Source organism: Erythrolamprus reginae, chromosome 5 (genome assembly GCF_031021105.1).
Source record: "Erythrolamprus reginae isolate rEryReg1 chromosome 5, rEryReg1.hap1, whole genome shotgun sequence".
NCBI classification, from domain to species: Eukaryota; Metazoa; Chordata; class Lepidosauria; order Squamata; family Dipsadidae; genus Erythrolamprus; species Erythrolamprus reginae.
Window position 1 is genome coordinate 73,268,638 of NC_091954.1, and position 23,525 is coordinate 73,292,162.

General features: G+C 40.8%; 1 protein-coding gene across 1 annotated transcript; it reads right to left on the reverse strand.

Annotated features, from left to right (window-relative positions):
• Positions 1-797: 797 nt before the first annotated feature.
• DNAJB11 (DnaJ heat shock protein family (Hsp40) member B11) lies at positions 798-22,241 on the reverse strand. The gene is made up of 10 exons (XM_070753142.1): positions 22,003-22,241; positions 18,493-18,649; positions 13,983-14,080; positions 11,487-11,619; positions 10,141-10,283; positions 6,487-6,569; positions 5,320-5,377; positions 4,484-4,595; positions 3,787-3,946; positions 798-1,364 (listed from the first exon to the last, which is right to left on the reverse strand). Exons 1-10 carry the CDS (start codon positions 22,068-22,070, stop codon positions 1,300-1,302), a joined length of 1,077 nt encoding a protein of 358 aa, XP_070609243.1. The 5' UTR covers positions 22,071-22,241; the 3' UTR covers positions 798-1,299.
• Positions 22,242-23,525: the final 1,284 nt, after the last annotated feature.

Sequence of the window (23,525 nt, forward strand, 5' to 3'; positions counted from 1 at the left end):
ATTCATATAGTGACTTCCTCAGTTCCATCCATTATAATACAACGCTGCTGGTAAATATCAGTGGGCTGGTTTTCCAGATTAAATAAAGCAATTTCATTCTCAGTCAAGGAAATAAACATTATTCACTGCTATGTCATTCTCTAGACTAAGAGGCTGATTCAGGGTTAGAAACTGCAGCCAACTTTTCAGTAGATATATAAATATGATACTGAAAAATACACAAAGGTTTGCATGAGACAATTATGTGTATGCCTATTAGCCAAGAGACTGGGAAAAATAGAAACTATGTGCCTTTCGGTGGACAACCATAGTTTGTCCAATGGTTCTATAGCCATATTGAGCAGTTAGTGTCTTTATTGTATGTACTGAAAGTATGCCAATATTTATAGGACTGAATACCCTATACTGTGCAATATGCGTAATTTGAAAATATTTGGGAAATTCAAAACACTCAGAGTCCATACTTTGTACTTCTGGAAACGTATGTGCTACTTAAAATATGAATTGGCCCAAGGTTCCCACAAAATCTATAATCCAGTGTTCTTACTTATTTAGTTAGATAAAATGTTGTAACTGCAAATTAGAGGAAGTATCAATATAGAGCTCTGTTTTAAAAAAGCCAGTAGTTCCTATATAAGTGAACAAAAGCAACATAGATATTTTCTTTTAAGTGTAATGACAAACTGTTACCAAAAAAGTATCAGTTCATTTTAAACCGGTTTCTCTCAATTTTACATTTCTAAGTGTTAACTTGAAAAGATCCCCTCTGATGGTGGCAAAAGGTAACACTTCTACAATTGTAAATAACAAGAAGCACCTGGCAGTTTAATCAGAAGAGAGGCCAGCAATTTGCAGAGGTAGCCATTATCTGCTCATGCCTCAAATTTGAACAAGAAAGATAGGGATATATGTAACTCCAAGATGGGCCACAGAATATCTCAAAACCAAGGTGACCCAAGATAAAGGAACCATGAAAAAATTATCAAAACATATTAAGAGTGGCAAGGAAAGTAACATCAAAATATATTTGAAAACGGAACTTTAGTGTGCTAATTCTGTTAAAAACACGATCTCTGTGTCAACTGCTGGAGCCTAATTTCTCCAAATAGAGCACCAGTTGTATCCAAATTTTGTCTGTTGCCTTCTGATCCATCTCAGAATTATCCTTGCTATTGTAAAAAAAAAGAGGTGTCAGAGGTTACTCCACCCTCTGCATTTGTTCTACAATGACCAGCAGAAAAGACTGCAGTTTACAGTACTTATTTTGTTTATCCACAAGAAAGTCCATTTGTCTCAGTCTCAATAGCCCTGCAGTCCATTATACACCTTCTGAACAGATGCTTGTTTCAGCAATTGTTTGAGACCTGCAAAATAATAAAATCACCATCACAAGAGGAAAAACAGTCATTATTCTTAATTCTCAACTAGCATATTACTCTCAAAACAGGTAGTGCTTGACTGATCATCACAACTGAGCCGAAAATCTTCCTTGCCACTGTTGTTAAGTGAATCACTGCAGTTGCTATGTTAGTAACACGGTTGTTAAGTGAATCTGGTTTCCCCATTGGCTTTGCTTGTCAGATGATAGCACAAGGTTGATAACATGACTCCAGGATTATGTGACTGTCATAAATATGAACCAATTGTCAAACATATGAATTTTGATCACATGACCATGAGGATGCTGCAAAGGCTGTGTGAAAATAGTCACAAGTCACTTTTTTCAGTGTCATCTTAACTTTGGGCAGTTGCTAAATGAACTGTTGTAAGTCAGGGACTACCTGAATATATTCAGTGATTTTGAAAAGGAGATAATCACATTGTTTTGACAAATAGTTAAAGCAGAATGAGAACAAGCCAGGTGCCTTTCTGAAAAAGATCCCAACTACTTTTAAGATTAGCTATTTCATTCTATGATAACGAATTTCAAATTTATGATAATTAATGCTTTCTTGGTTGCTATTTACAGTACATCTTCTAAAATTTGTACTATCAGAGATCCTAGCACAGATCTCTTAATATGCTACAATAAACTATTTTTAAAAGTATATGCTGCTATGCGGCTGTATAATTAAATAAACCTATTTTGTTTATCTCTAAACCAAAACTGTAGGGTTTTGGAATGTGTTTGGAAATCACAGAGTACTTTTTTCTTTGTGATCATCTCGTCTCTCCATTTCTGTGTCATTTCTACTTTTCAGATCTCCACTAAATTTTGTGTAACCATTATAGCTTCATATAATGTTCTCATCTTATTAGTTTCTGATATGGAGTACTATTTGCTGTTGGTGAATTTATTAAAATCTGCTTTATTGATGTCTGTATTTGACTATATTTAACCTTTAAATATTTCTTTATGCTAAGAACTACAAAGCCAGCCCAACATGTTCACTTCCCCACAATGTCCCTTCTGCTTCTACTCCAATCTTCCCAACTAGTTAGCATCAAAAACATGGTTAGCATGATTACCAGATTATCATAATTTTAGTGCTTTTTTCCATTCCTTAAAAATTAGAAACTTGTCAGTTAGGGATGTCAGAAATTTTTCCCCAGGTAAAGGTTTCCCCTACCAAAAGATGTCAGAGTAATTGCTGCTACATATTGAATTTAAAGTTAAAGGTTTCCCCTGTCCAGCCATGTCCATAGAGGATGGTGCTCATCTCCATTTCTTAGCCGAGGGAGCCAGCATTGCCCGAAGACACTTCCTTGGTCATGGGGCGCATGGAACGCTGTTACCTTCCCAGTGGTACCTAGTTATCTACTTGCATTTGCATGCTTTTGAACTGCTAGGCTGGCAGGCATTGGGGAATTGTTGGCAGGAATTGACAGGAGTTCAACCCATTGTGCATGATCAGGTCTTGAAATGGGCTGCCAGCTTTGCAGCTGACATGCTCGGGATCTTAACTGTTGAGCCATAGCACCCTATCTAATTACATTTAGAAGGCAGCTGATATTTTATGCCTCCTTAAAAAATTACAGTTTGCTTTAGGAAAGCATTATTCTGATCTTCTTTTTGTTTAGCAGGTGATAGTACTGTAGGTTGGTTTCTTGACTCATCTTTTGGTGAATTGGCATGGAATTACTTGTTCTGACCCTTTCTGTTATTTCTGGCTCTTTTGAAGAGCATTACAGTGATACCTCATCTTACAAACGCCTCGTCATACAAGCTTTTCGAGATACAAACCTGGGGTTTAAGATTTTTTTGCCTCTTCTTACAAACTATTTTCACCTTACAAACCCACTGCCACCGCTGGGATGCCCCACCTCTGGACTTCCGTTGCCAGCGGAACACCCGTTTTTGTGCTGCTGGGATTTCCCTGAAGCTCCCCTCCATGGGAAACCCTACCTCCGGACTTCTGTGTGTTTGTGATGCTGCAGGGGAATCCCAGCAGCGCAAAAACAGGCGCTTCGCTGGCAACGGAAGTCCCGAGGTGGGGTTTCCCAGCAAGGGGAGCCACAGCGAAATCGTAGCATCGCATAAACACAGAGGTCCGGAGGTGGGGTTTCCCATGGAGTGGAGCCTCAGGGGAATCCCAGCAGCACAAAAACGGGCGCTTCGGCTGGCAAAAGTGGTGAATTTTGGTCTTGCATGCATTAATTGCTTTTCCATTGATTCCTATGAGAAACATTGTTTCGTCTTACAAACTTTTCACCTTAAGAACCTCGTCCTGGAACCAATTAAGTTTGTAAGACAAGGTATCACTGTACTATGTTGAACAACCAAGATAACGAATTTAGCAAGTCTATGTTCTTTCTGACTTATCATTAGGATACTACAATACATACTTTCTCGCTGTTCCCCAGTCAACTGTTCTTTTGGAAATTCAATATCAAAAGTAATGATAAGAGAGCCTTTGATGTTATTGTTATCAAAGTTTGGAAGACCTTCTCCTTTCTTCCACAGCTTGGCACCAGGCTTTGTGATTTTATCTCGGGCAATATGGACCTAACAAAGAAACAAAACATGTTGAGTATTTTCAATAGGATTAACATGTTCAAGTGGGAAGTATTTTACCAAAAATAGTTGTAATGTCCTCGACTTATGACTACAATGGAACCAAACGAACTCTGTTGTTAAGTGAGTGTTTCCCTATTTTATGACCTTTGTTGCCATGGTTGTTAAATGAATAACTGCAGTTGTTAAGTTAGTAAGATGGTTGTTAAATCAATCTGGCTTACTCATTGACTTTGCTTGTCAGAAGGTTGCAAAAGCTGATCACGTGACTTCAGGACACTGCAACCGTCATAAAAATGAACCAGTTGCCAGGTGTCTGAATTTTGATCACGTGATCACAGAAATGCAACAAAGGTCATAACTATGAAAAACAGTTATAAGTCACATTTTACAATGCTGTTGTAATTTTGAATGTTCACTAAACAAACTGTTGTAAGCCGAGGACTATTTGTAGTATATCTTAGTGCCAACATGTGTATGATACATACAAAAATGCAATGTTTTCAGACAAAGTAAACATCTACCTACCTTATGCCCATCTAAATGAGCAATATCCATTTCAAATCCAACAAGAGCTTCCACAAGTGAGATGGTAACATTTGTATATAAGTCATCTCCTCTTCTTTCAAAGACTGGATGCCTGTAGTCAACATAATGGAATATAAATATTTTTTAATCTCTTATTTTTTCTGGCATGACTAACTCACTCTTTATACAGCGTGTGAAATTAAAAAAACATTATAATTTAAAATTAGTGACAAATTGGAAAGTATGTATTAATTTTCTGAAGAAATCCATTTAATATTTTGAAATTTGACTGAGTATAGTCATGCAAAGTAATTTTTTGAGTTATTATTAGAATTAAATTAGCATTTGTTCTAACACCATGGGGATATTAATTCTAATTTTACATATTAGTGTTTGCACGTGTAAAATATCTCTACATCTGTCATAATATGGCATAGAAAAAACTTCATTTAGATCTTCACAGCAACCCTTTGTGTGTTTCCTCTGAAATCATCTTTAGACATTCAGTGCAGATAGTTTTTACAGAAACAACTGAACTTATCTAGTCTTTGGTAATAGTTGAGAAAGGTTTAGTCTGCTTCAGGCCACTACTGTTTCCCAGAAGCAAGCACTTAATTTGGTTTATGATCTATGCACTTCTTGCCCCAAAGGATAATTACATTATCAGTTGGAGCATCACTGATTTAATGGAATAATCTGCCCACCAAAGCCTTTAAGTGCAGAGCATTTTTCATGAAAAAATATGTTAATTGCTAGTACTACTAAAGCAAATGTGTTCATTGATGGTTATTATAAAAAAAAATTGGTAAATTATTTCATAAAGCAGAGAAACTTACTTAAGAACTTTTATTTGGAATCGCAAGTCACCTGGTTCTCCATCAACATGAGGTTCTCCTGATAAAGTTTGAACAAGTGTTAGGTAGGTTTATATCTTCTATGTTTCTATAAATATTCTATAAATATTTTACAACTAAACCATCTCTTTATGGTGAAAATAATATTTCTTTAAGATTTCTATAATGGTATGATCTACCAGGAAGGGGAGCTTCTCTGCAAACTCTGTCCTTGTAAGTTGATGACAATCAATATGTATAGTGTATTTTTCGGACTATAAGAGACAACTAGATTTAGAGGAGGAAAACGAAACAAAAGAAAAATAGTTTTTGGCCTCTGCGCATCCTGTTTTTGCCCTCCCCAGTCCCCAGAAGCACTTTTCAGGCTAAAACCAGGCCTGTTTGGGGCAAAAATGGGATGCGCAGAACATAGCAAAGTGCTTCTGGGGGCTGGGGTGGGTGAAAATGTGATGCACGGAGTGTTTGGGAGCCCAAATAGGGGCCGCTTTTGACAAAAATGGGATGTGTGGAGCACTGCAGAGCGCTTCTGGTGGCCAGGGAGGGTGAAAACAGGATGCATGGAAGGTTTGGGAGGCCAAAAACAGGCCTGTATTTGATCTATAAGATGCACTAAAATTTTCACCCACTTTAATGGGACTGGGAAACTGCATTTTATAAAAATACGGTAATTAAATAAAAAAAGTATACATTATTAAGGCAAAAGTCTAAAAATATTACAACTTGTTAGACTGAATGTGAAGACCTTGGAGGTCTTCTAGACAAATCCCCTTTCTTAGGCAGGAAACCCATCACTACTTCAGACGTTTTTGAAAACTTCCAGTGTTGGAGCATTTACAACTTCTGAAGGCAAGCTGTTTCACTTATTAATTGTTCAGGAAATTTCTCCTTAGTTCTAAGTTGCTTCTCTCCTTGTTTAGTTTTCACCCATTGCTTCTTGTTCTACCCTCAGGTGCTTTGGAGAATAGGTTGACTCTCTCTTCTTTGTGGCAGCCCCTGAGACATTTCTCCACTAGTCCTTCTTTTCATTAAACTAGACATACACAGTTCCTGAAACCATTCTTCATATGTTTTAGCCTCCAGTCCCTTAATCATCTTTGTTGTTCTTTAGTTAAAGAATAAAAGTTAAAGAATAAAAATTGAAACACGTACCTTCCCCTATAAAGGGATATTCCATCCCATCCCTAACGCCAGGTTCTATCTCCACCTCTAACGTTCGTTCTTCATTCACAAGTCTGAGAAACAGGAAAATATCAAACAGTTAAACAATAAACATATTTATACGAAAGTGGAGATTTCCCTTTAACAATGCATTATTTTAAGTTTCAATAAGGTTGTATTTTTTATTTATTTTACAAATGTTAGTTTAAGTCTACCCATACTTACAGTTGTGGGCCTAGATTTACATGCCCTTTGCAATGCACAAACCCCTCATAAGTTTACATACCTCTTGCAAAAATTTTAAGATGTGGATCATTTTATAAGTGAACATGAATTTACTTACACATTTTTGTCATGTATTTCAAATTAAACAATCAGGCATCTAAGAACATCACAACCATAAAACAAACCATAGCAATAAAGGAAGTACAGTGGTACCTCGTGATACGAACCCCTCGCCATATGAACAACCCGAGATACGAACCTGGGGTTCGGATATTTTTTGCCTCTTCTTACGAACGTTTTCCGTCTTACGAACCCGCCCCCGCCGCCCGGCTGTCGCTTTTTGAAACAGCCAGGGGGCTTCCCAGCGTCCTCCTGAACCTGAACGCCAAAAGACGTTTGGGAGGCCGCCGAGAAGCCCCCTGGCTGTTTCAAAAGGTGACAGCCGGGCGGTGGGGCTTCTTGGCAGCCACCCGAACCCGAACTTTTGCTGAACTTCCGGGTTCGGCATTGGGAGAATGCTGAGAAGCTCCCGGCTATTTCAATTGAAACAGCCGGGCGGCGGTATTTTTTTGCTTTTTTTTTTCGTTGCACACATTAATTCATTTTACATTGTTTCCTATGGGAAACAATGTTTCGCCTTACAAACTTTTTGTCTTACGAACCTCCCCTGGGAACCAATTAGGTTCGCAAGACGAGGTATTACTGTAATAAAATTGTTCCATTCAAAAATTCCCCACGGGGGTGGTGGTGGTGGATGGGAGAGGGCATTTTTACCCTTGCCCAGCTCCAGGGAAGATTTTGGAGCTTGGGAAGGGTGAAACACAAGCCTACTGGACCCACCAGAAGTTAGAAAACAGGCTGTTTCTAGCCTCCAGAGTGGTGGGGGAAGCTGTCTTTGCCCTCTCCAGGCATTGAATTATGGGTGTGGGCACTTGCGCAAGCATGATAGCACATATGCAGGCTCTTTCGGCACCCAAGGAAAAAAAGGTTCACCATCACTACCGTGTTTCCCCGATAGTAAGACCCCCCCGATTGTAAGACATATGGGGGGTTTCAGGGGGGTCGGCTTATATAAGCCATACCCCGAAAGTAAGACATATGTCTTACTTTCGGGGAAACACGGTATAAACGGTATTGCGGGGGGGGGGCGATGACATTACTTCCAAGCTCCCCGCGCGCCCCTCGCCTTCGCTCGCCGCGGCGCCACCGCCTCTTCCCCTGCCGAGGCTCAGCTGCAAGCGGCCAGCGAGGCCGATCGGCTCCGAGGCGAGCGGCCGGAGCTGCGCCCTCCTTCGCCCGCCTCCTTTCCGCTCGCCTCGGAGCCGAGCGGCCTCGCTGGCCGCTTGCAGCTGAGCCTCGGCAGGGGAAGAGGCGGTGGCGCCGCGGCGAGCGAAGGCAAGGGGCGCGCAGGGAGCTGCCGGAAAGGAGGCTGGTGAAGGAGGGCGCAGCTCCGGCCGCTCGCCTCGGAGCCGATCGGCCTCGCTGGCCGCTTCCCCTGCCAAGGCTCAGCTGCAAGCGGCCAGCGAGGCCGAGCGGCTCCGAGGCGAGCGGCCGGAGCTGCGCCCTCCTTCACCAGCCTCCTTTCCGGCAGCTCCCTGCGCGCCCCTCGCCTTCGCTCGCAGTGGCGCCACCGCCTCTTCCCCTGCCGAGGCTCAGCTGCAAGCGGCCAGCGAGGCCGCTCGGCTCCGAGGCGAGCGGCCGGAGCTGCGCCCTCCTTCGCCCGCCTCCTTTCCGCTCGCCTCGGAGCCGCTTGCAGCTGAGCCTCGGCAGGGGAAGAGGCGGTGGCGCCGCGGCGAGCGAAGGCGAGGGGCGCGCAGGGAACTGCCGGAAAGGAGGCGGGCGAAGGAGGGCACAGCGGCGGCCGCTCACCCTTTTTGACTGCCCATCCACCCCTTGACCTGCCTTTAGCCAGCCAGCCGAGCGTCCGTGTCGCCGCGGAGTTGGCCTCCCCTGCCGAGAAACATTGCCGGGAGCGGCGAGGGGATGCTCCCCGCAACCCGCCGAACCTCGAGGTCGTTGCCCGCCTCCTTTCCGGCAGCTCCCCGCGCCCGAAGACGAGCCGGCCCCGGTGCCCGGGACAATGTAAGACATACCCCCAAAGTAAGACACAGTGGGGCTTTTGGGGGTAAAAAGATAGTAAGACACTGCCTTACTATCGGGGAAACACGGTAGCATAGTGTCTTTTACACTGCAGTGCACTCCTTAGTAAAAGATACATTTGATTTAAAGACTTGTGAGCAGGTGCTACCATCTTCCCTCTAAATAACCCCCTTCTCCCCATCCTTTGAATTCGAAGCACTGCATTGCAACTTTTATTTGGTAGAATAAATCTACCAAGGATAGACAGGCCAATCGTATGGGCGCCGTTCAGTCACCCTGAAGATTTTCAGGAAGAAGTTTCTCTTTTCTCTTTTCAAGGCATAAAAGAAATCAACAATATACTATGCCACCTTGTGGCTCACACTGGAAATGGAATCATTCTCCCTCTGTATGTCAGGCTGGAGCGCCTCCTTATGACAGAGTTTCCAAGTCCATGGAGTAATCAGCATTGAGAATACAGTATAGTATGTTTAATTCAGAATAGAGATAATCTCTTCTCTGATGGCCTTGATCTTTGGTGAATCCTAGGCAAAACTTGACATGATATAACTCCCACTCCAAACACATATACAACTTCTTCAGAGGTTTGCATGGGGCCATCATTATAAGATCACAACTTAAGTGATATGAACAACTTTCTAACTCATTCATTGATATAGTTAATCAACAATACACTACAGAATATCTCCGTGACCGCCTTCTGCCGCACGAATCCCAGCAACTGGTTAGGTCCCACAGAGTTGGCCTTCTCCGGGTCCCATCGACTAAACAATGTCGTTTGGCGGGACCCAGGGGAAGAGCCTTCTCTGTGGTGGCCCTGACCCCCTGGAACCAGCTCCCCCCGGAGATTAGAATTGCCCCCACCCTCCTTGCCTTTTGTAAACGTCTTAAAACCCACCTCTGCTGTCAGGCATGGGGGAATTGAGACATACCCCCGGGTCTATACAGTTTATGCCTGGTATGTTTGTGTGTATGTTTTTTTTTTTGCTTTTAATAAGGGTTTTTTAGTGATTTTAAATTATTAGATTTGTTATACATTGTTTTATTGTTGTTGTGAGCCGCCCCGAGTCAACGGAGAGGGGCGGCATACAAATCTAATAAGTAAGTAAGTAAGTAAGTAAGTAAGTAAGTAAGTAAGTAAACAAACAAACAAACAAACAAACAAACAAACAAACTATGCCACCTTGTGGCTCACACTGGAAATGGAATCATTCTCCCTCTGCTATTTTTAACCATTATGTGATAGTCAATTACTCAAGCAAGAAATAGCCGCAGGATCTACGGGGTTGGGTGGCATAGAATTCGAATGAATAAACTCACTTGACATTGGGACACTCATCACAGACAACTTCCTGTGTCATCTGGAAACGTCCTGGGCCTAACTGGGTTGTCCTCATCTCTTGCCGGCAATTGCATTTTCGTTTCCCTGGTGCTTGCCTTGCAACTGGCTTGTTTCTAATAACCTGCAAACAGGTGAAGAATGATGTTGTTGGATACAAACTTTGCATTATGCAACACTTTAGGCCTTGCAATTGAATAAAGCAGACAAAATCTCATTTACAATACACCTGCTATTTAGACTTTGAAACATACATAAACTTAATATATTATAAACAATCACAAACTATGCCCTGGATTTTCAGTTAGCATTTAGTTGATCTTTCCCTTATGTAAAATTAATAACTCATTAACAAATAATAATTTATTAAATAACTTACGTAATAGAATAAATACCAGTAAAGAGGTTTATAATCTTAGCACACAATAGAATTAAGAATCCTTTGACCATGTTTGAAGACTCACCCAGTTTCCTTTTCACAAGTACTTCAATAGAGCTAGTGATATTCTCCTCCCCTGTGCCTCAAAAAGGGCAAATGCCGCCCCGAGTCTTCGGAGAGGGGCGGCATACAAATCCAAATAATAAATAAATAAATAAATGTGAAAGTAAAAGCTATAGGGGACACTTCAAATCCAAGCTAAATTCCTGCACTTCTAGCTAATCATCTCGATTATACTAAATTTTAAATATAATTAAATACGCATATAAACATAAATAAAATTTAGTTTTTATCTTGGTTCCTCTCATCACTTTTGGGAGGATGTTTGTCATCAAAGGCAAAATGTCTTTGGAAAAAAGTTTTATTATTATTTATTTATTATTTATTTATTTTGTCCAATTCACCATGAGGGTTTTAGTGGGTATATATCTATATACACATAGTAAAATACATGATGAAGGTTATAGAGGAGCTACTCATAGTAAAATATATTAAGTTTAAATCTGTTGTGTGCTCTTGTGTTGTTGTGGTTGAAGCTGAAGTAGTCGCCGACAGGCAGGACGTTGCAGCATATGATCTTGTGGGCAATACTTAGATCTTGTTTAAGGCGTCTTACACGGTTCTGTTGTGTAAATGTAAATAAGGCCACTGATGAATTGTTCTCCTACTGTTTCTTTCACAAGCAGGTAGTACTGAAGCAAAACTGAACATTTTTTACTAACATTCACCATGCACTGCAATTCCACAGGGAGTGCATAGGTGGTCCAAAGGATATTTTTGGTGTTCCCTCATATTCATTCACTGAGAGCAAACTATTTCAAATAATGAAGCCTGAAAAACATATTTATATAAGCAAGGGAGGTCAATTAAGCAAATTGCGTAGCTTACTTCCACAAAATTTCCCGAGTACACTTCTTCCAGCGTAACTTCTAGATCCACAATAATGTCGCTTCCCCTTGGAATGTTCCTGTCTTGCTGACGAGGATTGCCTCCAAACATGAAACCAAAATCTCCAAAGAAACTGAAAAGACATGAATATTGATTTATTTAGCTTCCTTTCTATTAAACTTATAGGAGAACAGGTAAGAATTACTAAGGCAACGACCAGTATGGGAAATAAGGAAACTGATAGAGAATTACTGAATTATGAGAAGGAAGTACAACGGAATCAGACTTGCAAGAGTTTGCTCCCCAGGCCTATATTGTTTATGTATGGTATGTTGTGTGCATGTTTTTTAAATTATGGGTTTTTAGTTTTAATTATTAGATTTGTATTGTATATTGTTTTTCTATTACTATCACTGCTGTGAGCCGCCCCGAGTCTACAGGGAGGGGCGGCATACAAATTTATTTATTTATTCATTTATCTATTCATCTATCTATCTATCTATCTATCTATCTATCTATCTATCTATCTATCTATCTATCTATCTATCTAACAAACAAACAAACAAACAAACAAACAAACAAACAAACAAACAAACATTATAGCCAATCTCAATAAAAGTAGTTTTAGACTTCCTGTGGAGTTGATCTGGCCCACCTGGTGGGGATGACATCACTTTTGCAAGTCTCCTATGCTCTTTTATTGAGACGGGCCAAAGACTTTACCTTTGTTACTGGAGACTGGCCATAATTCAATTTAGTGAATTAGGGAGGTGTCTGTCTCTGCCACTTTCAAATTTTATCTGGTTTTAATGCTGGACTTAAAATATATTTTATTTCTTGTCTTGGCAGCAGAGCTTGCATATCTACATCAAGGCCATCTTCCTTACACTCTATAGCAACTCAGGGAATTTTTAGCTAAGATGCAACTCTATTTTCACAACCCCCTTACTTGATATTGTTGTTTAGGGTTCTAGAGAAACATTCGTGAAATTATTATCTAGCTATGGAGAAGGAAGCCATATAAGAGTACGGTACATTTATCATTAGTTGTAAAAATGGAATTTACTGGGCAAAACAGCCATCAGCTTCCTATAAAAACAGATCTTTTCTTTTAGAGGAAAAAGTATAGGCAGTCTTGGACTAATGACCATAATGGAGCTTGCCCATTATGGTTGTAAGTCATGGTGATCATAAAAGTGTGGGTCATTTGACTGACTCAATTTTATGACCCTTATTAAGCAAAAAACATAATCATTAAGCTAACACCACCATCATTAAGCAAACCACTGGTCCATGGTTTTGCCAAGAGTCAGAAATGCTGATTTTCCGCAAAACTGTCATAAAATGGATTCTGGAATAGTGCAAATGCCATAAATATGGCTGTGTTGCTAAGCATCTGAATGTGAGTGATGTGATTAGGGAAGGTTGGGACCGTCAAAACTTTAAATCTGGGTTGTAAATAGTCCCAAGATAGGTCTCTTATAACTTTGCAAGTTGAGGACTACCTGCAGAAGAGCATGGTAGATAAAAGTGCCCTACACTTCCTAATCAATACACTAACTCTAATATTCTATGTTGCCAGGCCTATAACCTGTTTGAAATCAACTCATAACTATGCTTTCACACAAATCCACTGACTTATTAAGTTTCTGCCCTTAGTAATGTAGGTTTTCCAAATGTTAAATGGAATTGAGCATTCACATTCAGATTTAAGGCAGAGTAAATTCAACTAAACAAAACAACATGGAATGTGACTGTTATTGTCTCTGTTGCAAGACAGCAATTCCTGGTGAGGGTTCATCCATGGCTTGGTGTTAACTGAACAGGCAGACCTGGCATGTATTAATGAAACCTGATTTGTGTTCTCAGAAATGTGTGCAGGACACTCTGGGTTTTAAACAATATGTTGGACAGCAATGAATGCTGCTGGTCAGAGCTATGACCAGCAGCCCTGTTTTTTGTCTTGCAAAATGTGAATGCCTGCATGTCAGGCTGGAGCTCCTACTTATGACAGTTTCCAAATCCATGGAGTAACCAGCATTGAGAATATAGTATGTTTAATTCCGAATAGAGACAATCTCTTCTCAGATGGTCTTGATCTTTGCTGAATCCTAAGCAAAACTTGACATGATATAACTCCCACTCCAAACACATATAGAACTTCTCCAGAGGTTTGCATGGGGCCATCATTATAAGTTCACAACTTAAGTGTTATGAACAACTTTCTAAGTCATTCATTTGTATCAATGAATGACTTAGAAAGTTGTTCATAACACTTAAGTTGTTATTGCTCTGCTGGCATTTACCAATAGCAAGTCTCCTTGCCATCTTTCATATTGTTTAAAACTAGTTTTAGATGCTTCATTGAGTTCTGCTCTTGCTGAACAAATCAAAACACTAACATGACTGAAATTAATGAATAAAGATGTAATTGTGCTATACTGTAAGATAACACTATATCATGCAAAAAAATGGGGTAGAGCAAAGCACACTTACTGTGAAAAAATATCTCCATGAGAACTTTGATGTCCCTCTTTCAACCCTTCTTCACCATAGGCATCATACTGCTTTCGTTTTTCCTCATCTGACAATACCTGCAGGAGACATGAATTGCATTTATTAACATAATAGGTTTAAGCTATTCTAAACAGGAAAATGGACAAACTATCATTTTGATTCCATGCCATACAGATCTGATAGTTTTGTGGTTGTCTGATATTTTCCAGAAAGAAATATTTTAAACTGAAAGCAGTTTGTTTCCCTCCCTCATCTATGTGTCACATCCAGAATTCCACAAATGGCTTCCTATTCAGAAAATTATCTACCAGAAAACTGCCACAATGCACAAAAATGGACAAATCACACCCAAAATTCTCAAATGGGTTCTAATTCCGAAAATTATCTCCTGGAAAATTATTAAGACACATTTGAATGGCCGAATCATCATATGACTTATAGGGTTTTGGTGAAAAAAACAACCAATCCAATGCCACCAAATATTGCTGCCACCAGGAATATTGGTGAAATATTGCTGTCTTGACTTTACAGCCATTTCTGCTTCAAAAGGCACACTATTGAGTGTCGCCAATGCCTCCAGGCCTCATAGGATATGGCCAACTCCATCCTGCCACTATGCTACTAGCCACTGAACAACTAATCAGTTTGCCAGTTACTCCTTTGTGGCCCATAATTATTTTAATTTAAAAGTTATCAATCTGGCATTTTCCCCTCGTGAGTTGGGCAGTTCTGGTCTAAAGAAAAAGAACTAAACAGAACTAACTAAAACATTCAATTTGTACACACTAAATCTTTTCCTAATTAGATATAATCTACATCTATAAATTTACTTCTATATTTAAATAGTATAACAACAAATAGGAGCATGTTTCATTCTGTCTAAAAGATGTCCTCAGCAAAAGTGTTATATGTGCTGAAAAGCAAATATAAGGTTAGCAGAAACAAAGCATTAAGATCACCAAAGTTTCTAAATAGAATAATTTTTGAGACCATGTGACTGTAGTACATAGGGATTATGGGGATACAATATCAACTGTTTTTCCTCCAAGCCTCACAGAACTGGCAATTCCAGGAACACTGTAATGTTTTTCTGGAATTTAATCTTCAATCTTTCAATCTGGAAGCAATTTGTGGTGTTCCCCTCATCCAGAATTTGTGCATTAGCAACTGCTGCCTAATTGTCTGTCATAAAAAATATGTCTAATTTAATTTAGTGATACTTATTTTTGTAAAAAAAACAGTGCACAGAACTGTATTGTTTTATCTTTACATAACCAATGATCACCTAGATAAAATTAGCTTGCAATCTCCAAAACTGGTTATTTTGGGATGATCTTTCTTACCAAACTATAGCATATAATTGCTTACATTATACTGAAGCTTGCTCAGAATTGTTAATCCATGTTGTCATAAGACATTTTACAGGACTGATTATACAAGAGCAACTAATTCCTTTAAGTACTTAACTATCAAAAGGACACTTCTATTCTATTTCAAGGAAAAAGTTTTAGAAGAAATTGACAGAAATGAGGAAGAAGAATGAGGGATAACAGCTTCATCTGTTTATTTTATTTTCTATTACATTATGTTAGCTATTCAGTTTTCCATCCTGGTGTGTGTGTAAGGAAACTACATACAGGAAGAGCAAATCTTATTACTAAAGCCTATTGTCATACATAAGTTTGGAGTAGCATGTCCCAAAACAATGCAAGAATATGTCACATCCTTTAAACTAAAGGAAGAGTTCCATGGCTTTCCAAATTTGACAAATTAAGCAGAAATCTTTGCTTGCTCCCCACTGTACATAGCCATCTTGCCATTAATCAAGTTTATGAAAGTATTTTTAAGCAACAGCATATTAAATGCCAATGCCACATTCTAACACATAGTTTTATTCTCCAAGATGGCACCAACAACAACTTTAATTTTTCTTACCAATTTACATTCACTTGCTAACAAGATGGATGAACTCTTCCTTTTAAACAGATGCAATTCTGATTTTCACAATGTCTGCCTTATGTTTATTGAATCCTGCCTAAAGGAGGAAATGATGACAATAGCATGCATATACAGTGGTACCTCAAGATACGAACCCCTCGTCTTATGAACAACTCGTGATACGAACCCGGGGTTCAGAAAAATTTTGCCTCTTCTTACGAACTTTTTTTGAGTTACAAACCTGCGTTCGGAGACTGCTGGGAAGCCGCGCGGCTGTTTTAAAAGGTAACCGCCGGGCGGCGGGGCTTCCCAGAAGCCTCCCGAACGCCGGTTCGTAACTCGAACAAAGTTCGTAAGAAGAGGCAAAATTTTGCTGAACCCCGGGTTCGGTTCGGGAGGTTGCTGGGAAGCCCCCCAGGCCGGCTGCGACCTTTTAAAACACCCGCGCCGCTTCGCAGCTGTCTCCCGAAGCCGAACGCGGAAGTTCGGCTTTAGCGTTTGGCTTCAGGAGACAGCTGCGAAGCGGCGCGGGTGTTTTAAAAGGTCGCAGCCGGCCTGGGGGGCTTGCCAGCACCCCCCGAACCCAGAAGTTCGGCAAAAGTTCGGGGTTCGGGGGGGTGCTGGCAAGCCCCCCAGGCCGGCTGCGACCTTTTAAAACACCCGCGCCGCTTTGCAGCTGTCTCCCGAAGCCGAACGCGGACGTTCGGCTTTAGCGTTCGGCTTCAGGAGACAGCTGCGAAGCAGCGCGGGTGTTTTAAAAGGTCGCAGCCGGCCTGGGGGGCTTGCCAACACCCCCCCAAACCCCGAACCTGGGTTCGGGGGGGTGCTGGGAAGCCCCCCAGGCCGGCTGTCACCTTTTAAAACAGCCGGAAAGCCGTTTTTTTTGCGGGGTTTTTTTTTGGTTGCACGGATTAATTGACTTTACATTGTTTCCTATGGGAAACAATGTTTCGTCTTACGAACCTTTCGTCTTACGAACCTCCTCCTTGCACCAATTAAGTTCGTATCATGAGGTATTACTGTACCAGGATTTCAGATACAGTAATACCTCGTCTTACGAACCTAATTGGTTCCGGAAGTAGGTTCGTAAGGCGAAAAGTTTGTAAGACGAAACATTGTTTTCCATGGGAAACAATGTAAAAGCGATCAATCCGTGCAAAAAGAAAAAAATAATCGCAAAATGGCGCTCCGCTGGGCGCCGTTGCCCGGCTGTCACCTTTTAAAACAGCCGGGGGGCTTCTCAGCGTTCTCCCGAACCCGAACTTTTCGGGTTCGGGTGGCTGCCGAGAAGCGCCACCGCCCAGCTGTTACCTTCTGAAACAGCCGGGGGGGGGGGGGGGGGCTTCTCGGTTTTCTCCCGAACGCCGAACCCGGAAGTTCGGGTTCGGGTTCTGGAGGCCGCTGAGAAGCGCCCGGCTGTTTCAGAAGGTTACAGCCGGGCGGCAGGGCTCGGCGGAGTGCCGTTTTTACGATCGGTGGCGGTGTTTTTGGCCGACCTGGAGGCTAGAAAGGAGGTGGGGAATCCCAATAGGCAATTCCATGGGCGGAGCTTTGACCTCACAAAGACGTCCGACAGTTCTACAGAGTTCTACAGAGGAATCATTGAGTCTGTCATCTGCACCTGTATAACTGTCTGGTTTGGTTCTGCAACCCAACAAGACAGACACGGACTTCAGAGGATAATTAGAACTGTAGGGAAAAAAATTGCTACCAACCTGCCTTCCATTGGGGACCTGTATAGTGCACAATTCAAAAAGAGGCTGTGAAAATATTTACAAACATCTCAAATCCTGTACACAAACTGCTTCAACTCCTACCCTCAAAACGATGCTACAGAGCACTGCACACCAGAACAACTAGACACAAGAACAGTTTTTTTCCACAAACTCCATCGCTCTGCTAAACAAATAATTGTCTCAACACTGTCAAACTATTTACTAAGTCTGCACTACTATTAATCTTCTCATCGTACCCATCCCCTATCTCCCCCCACAAATGACTGACTGTAACTTTGTTGCTTGTATTCTTACAATTTAGATTGACTGGTTTCTATGATTTGATTGCTTATTTGTACCAGACTATCATTAAGTGTTGTATCTTAAGATTCTTGACGAACCTTTTTTTTTGGACATTGAAAGCATATGCACCAAGACAAATTCCTTGTGTGTCCAATCACACTTGGCCAATAAAAAATTCTATTCTATTCTATTCTTTTATTCTATTCTATTCGACATCACTTAATAGGGCAGCATGAACATCCATGTTTTGACATTTTTCATCTGCTCCACTTAAACACCGAATGGAAATAAAAATCCTTTATTGCTTATTCACAAAAAACCCCAACCACTTTCCACATATAATTTTCAAGTACTCAATTAAATCAGTCTAAAGAAAATGAAGGTAAGTTTTCAGGAACAAAAGTCTCATTAATGTCACAAACATATTGCTATTTTCCAGTTAGTATCCATTCTACTAAAATTCCGTTGAAGAGAACACTCCAGGAATCACAGGATGCATATGTTGACCACAGACTTCTCTCAAATACACCTACCTCATAGGCAGCTCCAAGATCTTGAAATTTTTCCTGTGCACGTGGATCATCAGGATTTCTGTCTGGGTGAAGCTGGAGGGCTAGTTTTCGGTAGGCCTTTTTAATATCTTTAACAGATGCACTGCGAGGAACACCCAAAATCTTATAGAAATCTCTCCTGAAAAACAATAGGAGGTTATTGCCTCTTATGAGCCTCAACTTAAAAAATAGTGGGAGAAAAAAATATATTCTTCTTTGTCATAAGCTGATATTAACAAGAATAGCAAAGTACAGAGAAATTTCTACAAGCCTTGTATTCTAACGATAGTTGCACCAGCTTTTTTGCTAACCTTTGATCTTAAAGCTATAGTCTTAAATATATTCACTAGTCAATTATCATGGTTAGGATTACGTAGCAAATACAGGTAGTCCCATGTGTTCACTCCTGGATCTAATGACACTTCAAACAATCACTTACGCCCTAATCACTCCATGGTTGGATTACTGCAATGCTGTTTACCTAGGACTTCCTTTGAAGAGCATTTAAAGTATAAAACAACAGCTAGTGCAGAACACACAACATTCAATGTCCTTTGGTAGGTCTGACATCTGCAAACTACACTGGTTACTGGTAAACGTCTGATTATCACATATACAGCCCTTCATGGCATAGGACCAGATTATTTGAGAACCGTTTATCTCCAACAATTTCTGCCTGTCCACTAACATGGGTCAGAATTAATGTGCTCCAGACAGCTATAACATAGAATTCAGAAAGTACGGTTCTCTCTGTTGTAGTGGCTGCCATCTGGAATGATAGCCCCCAAAGATCTGTGTTGCTTCCACTGTAATAATATTTTAAAAACATTTAAAAACGCCGACTGTGCTCCCACCCCTTAGGATAGGGCATTTGTGAATCTTGTTGGTGGAGATTTTTGGGAAAAGGGCTGGGTATATGGGATATGTTTTTTGTTGTTTTTAAACTGTGAGGAAGATACACATTAATTTTTGGAGAAGGGCGGCATAGAAATCTAAATAATAATAATAATAATAATAATAATAATAATAGTAATATATTATTATTAATAATAATAATAATAATAATAATTTCTTCACATTCATCATTATTTCAACATTTTAAGACCTTTCAACTAACTTCTCCTTTTTATACCTCGCTAACCTCTAGAATCCCCTTTGCTTTCTGAAACACGCAAGGAACAGTGTCACAAGACAGAAAATACCAGATGGTATAAGATACGGTTATAAGTTGCCTGATTGAACCTACATTTTCCTGTTTATGTGATTTGTACTTGTTAACTTCTCCTTTTCCTGTATAAGGACATAATGTTATCTGTAAGTTCTTATTGGCAGTTGAATGACACGCCTTGGTCATCCAAGCGTTATGTAAGGTATAAGAATCTCACCTCGGGCACTACCCAGGGTTCAGACTTTGTCATATGAATGCTCTGAACCTGCATGCATAAATAAATCTGCGTTGCTCTATCTCTTTGTGGTCTTCTTTCCCAAAACTGCTGAACTAATCCAGCTGCAACATAAGCAGTCCAAAGCAGTTTTGGAACTAGAATGCCTCCAAATTTAATGGACCAAAGGGAAAAAAAAACACATAATCCTTATACAGCCAGAAAGCTCTAGGCCAGGGAACCTTGGCATAAGATTAAAAAGGTCAGAAAAAATTCCATTCTTTATCTGTACATTTAAAGCTGCCTATGCCCTTGAATTTACTGGCAGAAGCAGGAATAAAACTCTAAGTATTGTATATAATTGCATTTTAAGCGCTGAGTAGAAAAAAATCCTGCTTTTCAATAAAATAGAAAACATAAAAGGATTATATTTTTAAAAACTAAATGCAATAAAATAAAATTTAAAATCATATTGATAATTTATAAAGGAAATAATAATCTCAGTTATTTAATAACTTATATTGTATGCCAGTTGCTATAAAATTATATCAAAAGTAGATGGCAGCTAAGGTTTCTTGAGGAAACATTTCATAATTGGACCCTAGCTGAGAAAGTCAATAAGCAAGACCTTAGCAAATTTAAACAGCTGATTTCAGTAGAGGACAGGTCAAAGTGAATTCAAGCCACTGAAAAGAAATAAAGAAGTAACAGGTCTAAAGTGAGTGTCATGACTGAGGCAGGGATCTGAACCTGAGTGGCTATACAGGCAGTCCACAATTTATAACAGTTCATTTACTGAGTGTTCAAAATTACCATGGTACTGAAAAAAGTGACTTATGACTATTTTCCACACTTATGACCATCATAGTATCCCCATGGTCATGTAATTTACATTACGGATGCTTGACCACCGACTCACATTTATGGTGGTTGCTGTGTCTCAGGGTCAGGGGATCTGCTTTCGCGACCCTCTGACAAGCAAAGTCAATGGGAAAGCCAGCTTCACTTAACAACACTGTTACTAACTTGATAAATGCAAATGATTTCACTTAATGACAGTGGCAAGAAAAGCGAGGCAAACTCACTTAACTAGCATTTCACTTAGCAGCATACATGGTGTGGGCTCCCTTGTGGTCGTAACTCGAGGACTACCATATTCCTAACACTCCATGTCTATCTACTACAACTCATTCTCTCTCCCTGACCCCTCTTCAGTGTTTTAAAACACTGGACACATATTTCATCGACCTATGAAGGCGCAAGGAAATAGAACAATTACCTGGCCATCCGCAATGGGGGTGAAGAAGGAAAACGCAATAATAAAGAACACAATTCAAAGTGTTGGTTATGACCTATAAATCCCTACATGGCATGGGGCCAGATTACTTACAGAGCCGTGTTCTGCCTCATCCATCCCAGTGACCAGTCAGGGCCAGTATTCTGTGTCACACAGTGGCCGACCTATTGTACATGGGGATCTCGAGCAGAAAGAGAAGGCAAAACCCTCCTTTTCCCTTGACCCCCTAACAAATGGTACCCAAGGGGTAGATTGGTTTTAGATTAGTTATTTATATAGTATTAATTGGATTTCAGATGTGTTACTGTATATTGGTTTTTTAAAATATGTTGTGAGCCGCCTCGAGTCCATGGAGAGGGGCGGCATACAAGTCCAATAAATAAATAATAAATAAAAATAAATAAATAGTGCATAAACCTACTGCCTCCACTGCTCCCACCCCACCCGGGGGGAAGCAGCCCATCACACGTTTCTAACATGTTGTAGGCCGCCCTGAGTCTCAGGAGAAGGGCAGCATAGAAATCAAATCAATTCAATTCAAATCACATCAATCAATCAATCAATCAACCAGGTACAACTCTCCCTAGGAAGAAACAGCCAGGAAGCAGTGGGACAGGGAGCAGTCCACATACAGGGTAAGTGACGGAGTGGTGGGAGAGGAAGATTGGAGGAGGGCTGGATGGGTTCGGCAGGCCTTTCAGAATAGCGAAAGGGGAAGAAAGGAAGTGGGGGCTCCACCCTTCCGCGGGGGCCACTTGCAAACCTCAGCCCGGGGCATTCCTTCCGGCCGCTTCTGCCTTCCCTTGCACTTACCCGGCGATGGCGTCCCCAAGCAGGCACAGCAGCAGGAGAAGGAGGCCACCGAGGGAGCGGGGGGACATGGCGGGGGTCTAAGTCGAAGCAGCTCCCGGCCCCTACCTGCCCTCACGCACCGGTAACCATAAGCACGAAAGAGAACCCCTCCGGTACAGCCACGCGGCCAATCAGAGGCCGGCAGAGCAGGCGAGCCGTCATTTGCCGCCGGCCAATCCCGATCGCACACTTCACCCGCCACCCGGGGTTAGGTTGGGCCAATGAAAGGGCGGGACGTCAACAAATCGGGACGCGGGGAAAAGCGCCGTGGCGAGAAGCGCCCTGGTGATGTCACGCCTGGGTAGGTTTCAACGAGGAGTTCGACCGTCCTTTTAGTTCTGACAGTGTTTCTCAATCTTGGCAGTTTGAAGATGTGTGGACTTCAACTCCCAGAATTCCCCAGCAAGCTTTGCTGTCTGGGGAATTCTGGGAGCTGAAGTCCATACATCTTCAAACTGTTAAGGTTAAGAAACATATAAAGCGTTTTAAATCTGGGCTTCCTTATTTTATTTATTTATTTGTTTGTTTGCCATACAAATATAGTATGTAGTATGTTTAACATAAGTATAAAGTAGAAATAGAAGATAAAAAGACATTAGGACAGGTACCGGTAGGCACGAAGGTGCACTTATACACGCCCCTTGTTGGTTTCTAATGTTGGTTTCCAATGCCGAACTCTTAGGAAACGGGATTGCCCCACCCCCCCGTCACTTTTCAAATTCCACGGTAATAGATTCAAACTACATTTGGAGCAAACTTGACTGCAGAAAATATGACTTGATTGCAGACTTGATTCAACGCCTGGAATTCACTACCTGACTCTGTTGTTTCTTCCCCAGACCCCAAAATCTTCAACCTTAGATTGTCTACATTTGACCTCTCCCCTTTTCTAAGAGGTCTGTAAGGCGCGTGCATAAGCTCACCAATACTACTGTCCAGTGTCTTCTTTTATCATTACTATATGTTTATATATACTACTATCCTATACCTGTTTGACAAATAATTAAATTAAATTAATTAATTATGCTTTGCCCCCTGCCTTTTTTTTCTTCACCGGTTCTCTGAAGGCCAGAATTCTTTTGGCAAATTAAGTAACACATTTTTCTAATGAAGACTGGGACCAGCAAATGCATTTTAAAGAAAAAAACATAAAATGCCGTTCTCTGCAAATACATTTATGCAAGAATAATATTTGCCTCACCAGGAGGAAGCATCTTTCTGATTTTCTGGGACTGGAAACTTAACCAGGTTGACCTGGTTAATATTGAAGGAATGTATCTATCAATTTATCATCTCTTTTGGAATGGCTATGGGCTTGGAACTGTCTGCTTCAGCTGCAAATTTCTGGATGATAACTAGATGACAGCAAAAAGAGATTTTTGCTGAGATTTAATGGAGCCCTTGGATATTTAAATCCGGTCTAGATTCTTAAATCAAAAGCATCCCAAAAATGATCCTGACAAATCACCTCAGAATGTGTAAGG

What these genes read in the sequence shown, in the direction of transcription:
- DNAJB11 (XM_070753142.1), bottom strand. Translation starts at nt 22,070, where the DNA reads ATGTCCCCCCGCTCCCTCGGTGGCCTCCTTCTCCTGCTGCTGTGCCTG. An exon ending in CTTGGGGACGCCATCGCCGG is followed by an intron (nt 18,650 to 22,002) that starts GTAAGTGCAAGG and finishes ATTGTTTTTCAG; the next exon opens with GAGAGATTTCTATAAGATTT. An exon ending in ACTCGGGAAATTTTGTGGAA is followed by an intron (nt 10,284 to 11,486) that starts GTAAGCTACGCA and finishes ACCTGTTTGCAG; the next exon opens with GTTATTAGAAACAAGCCAGT.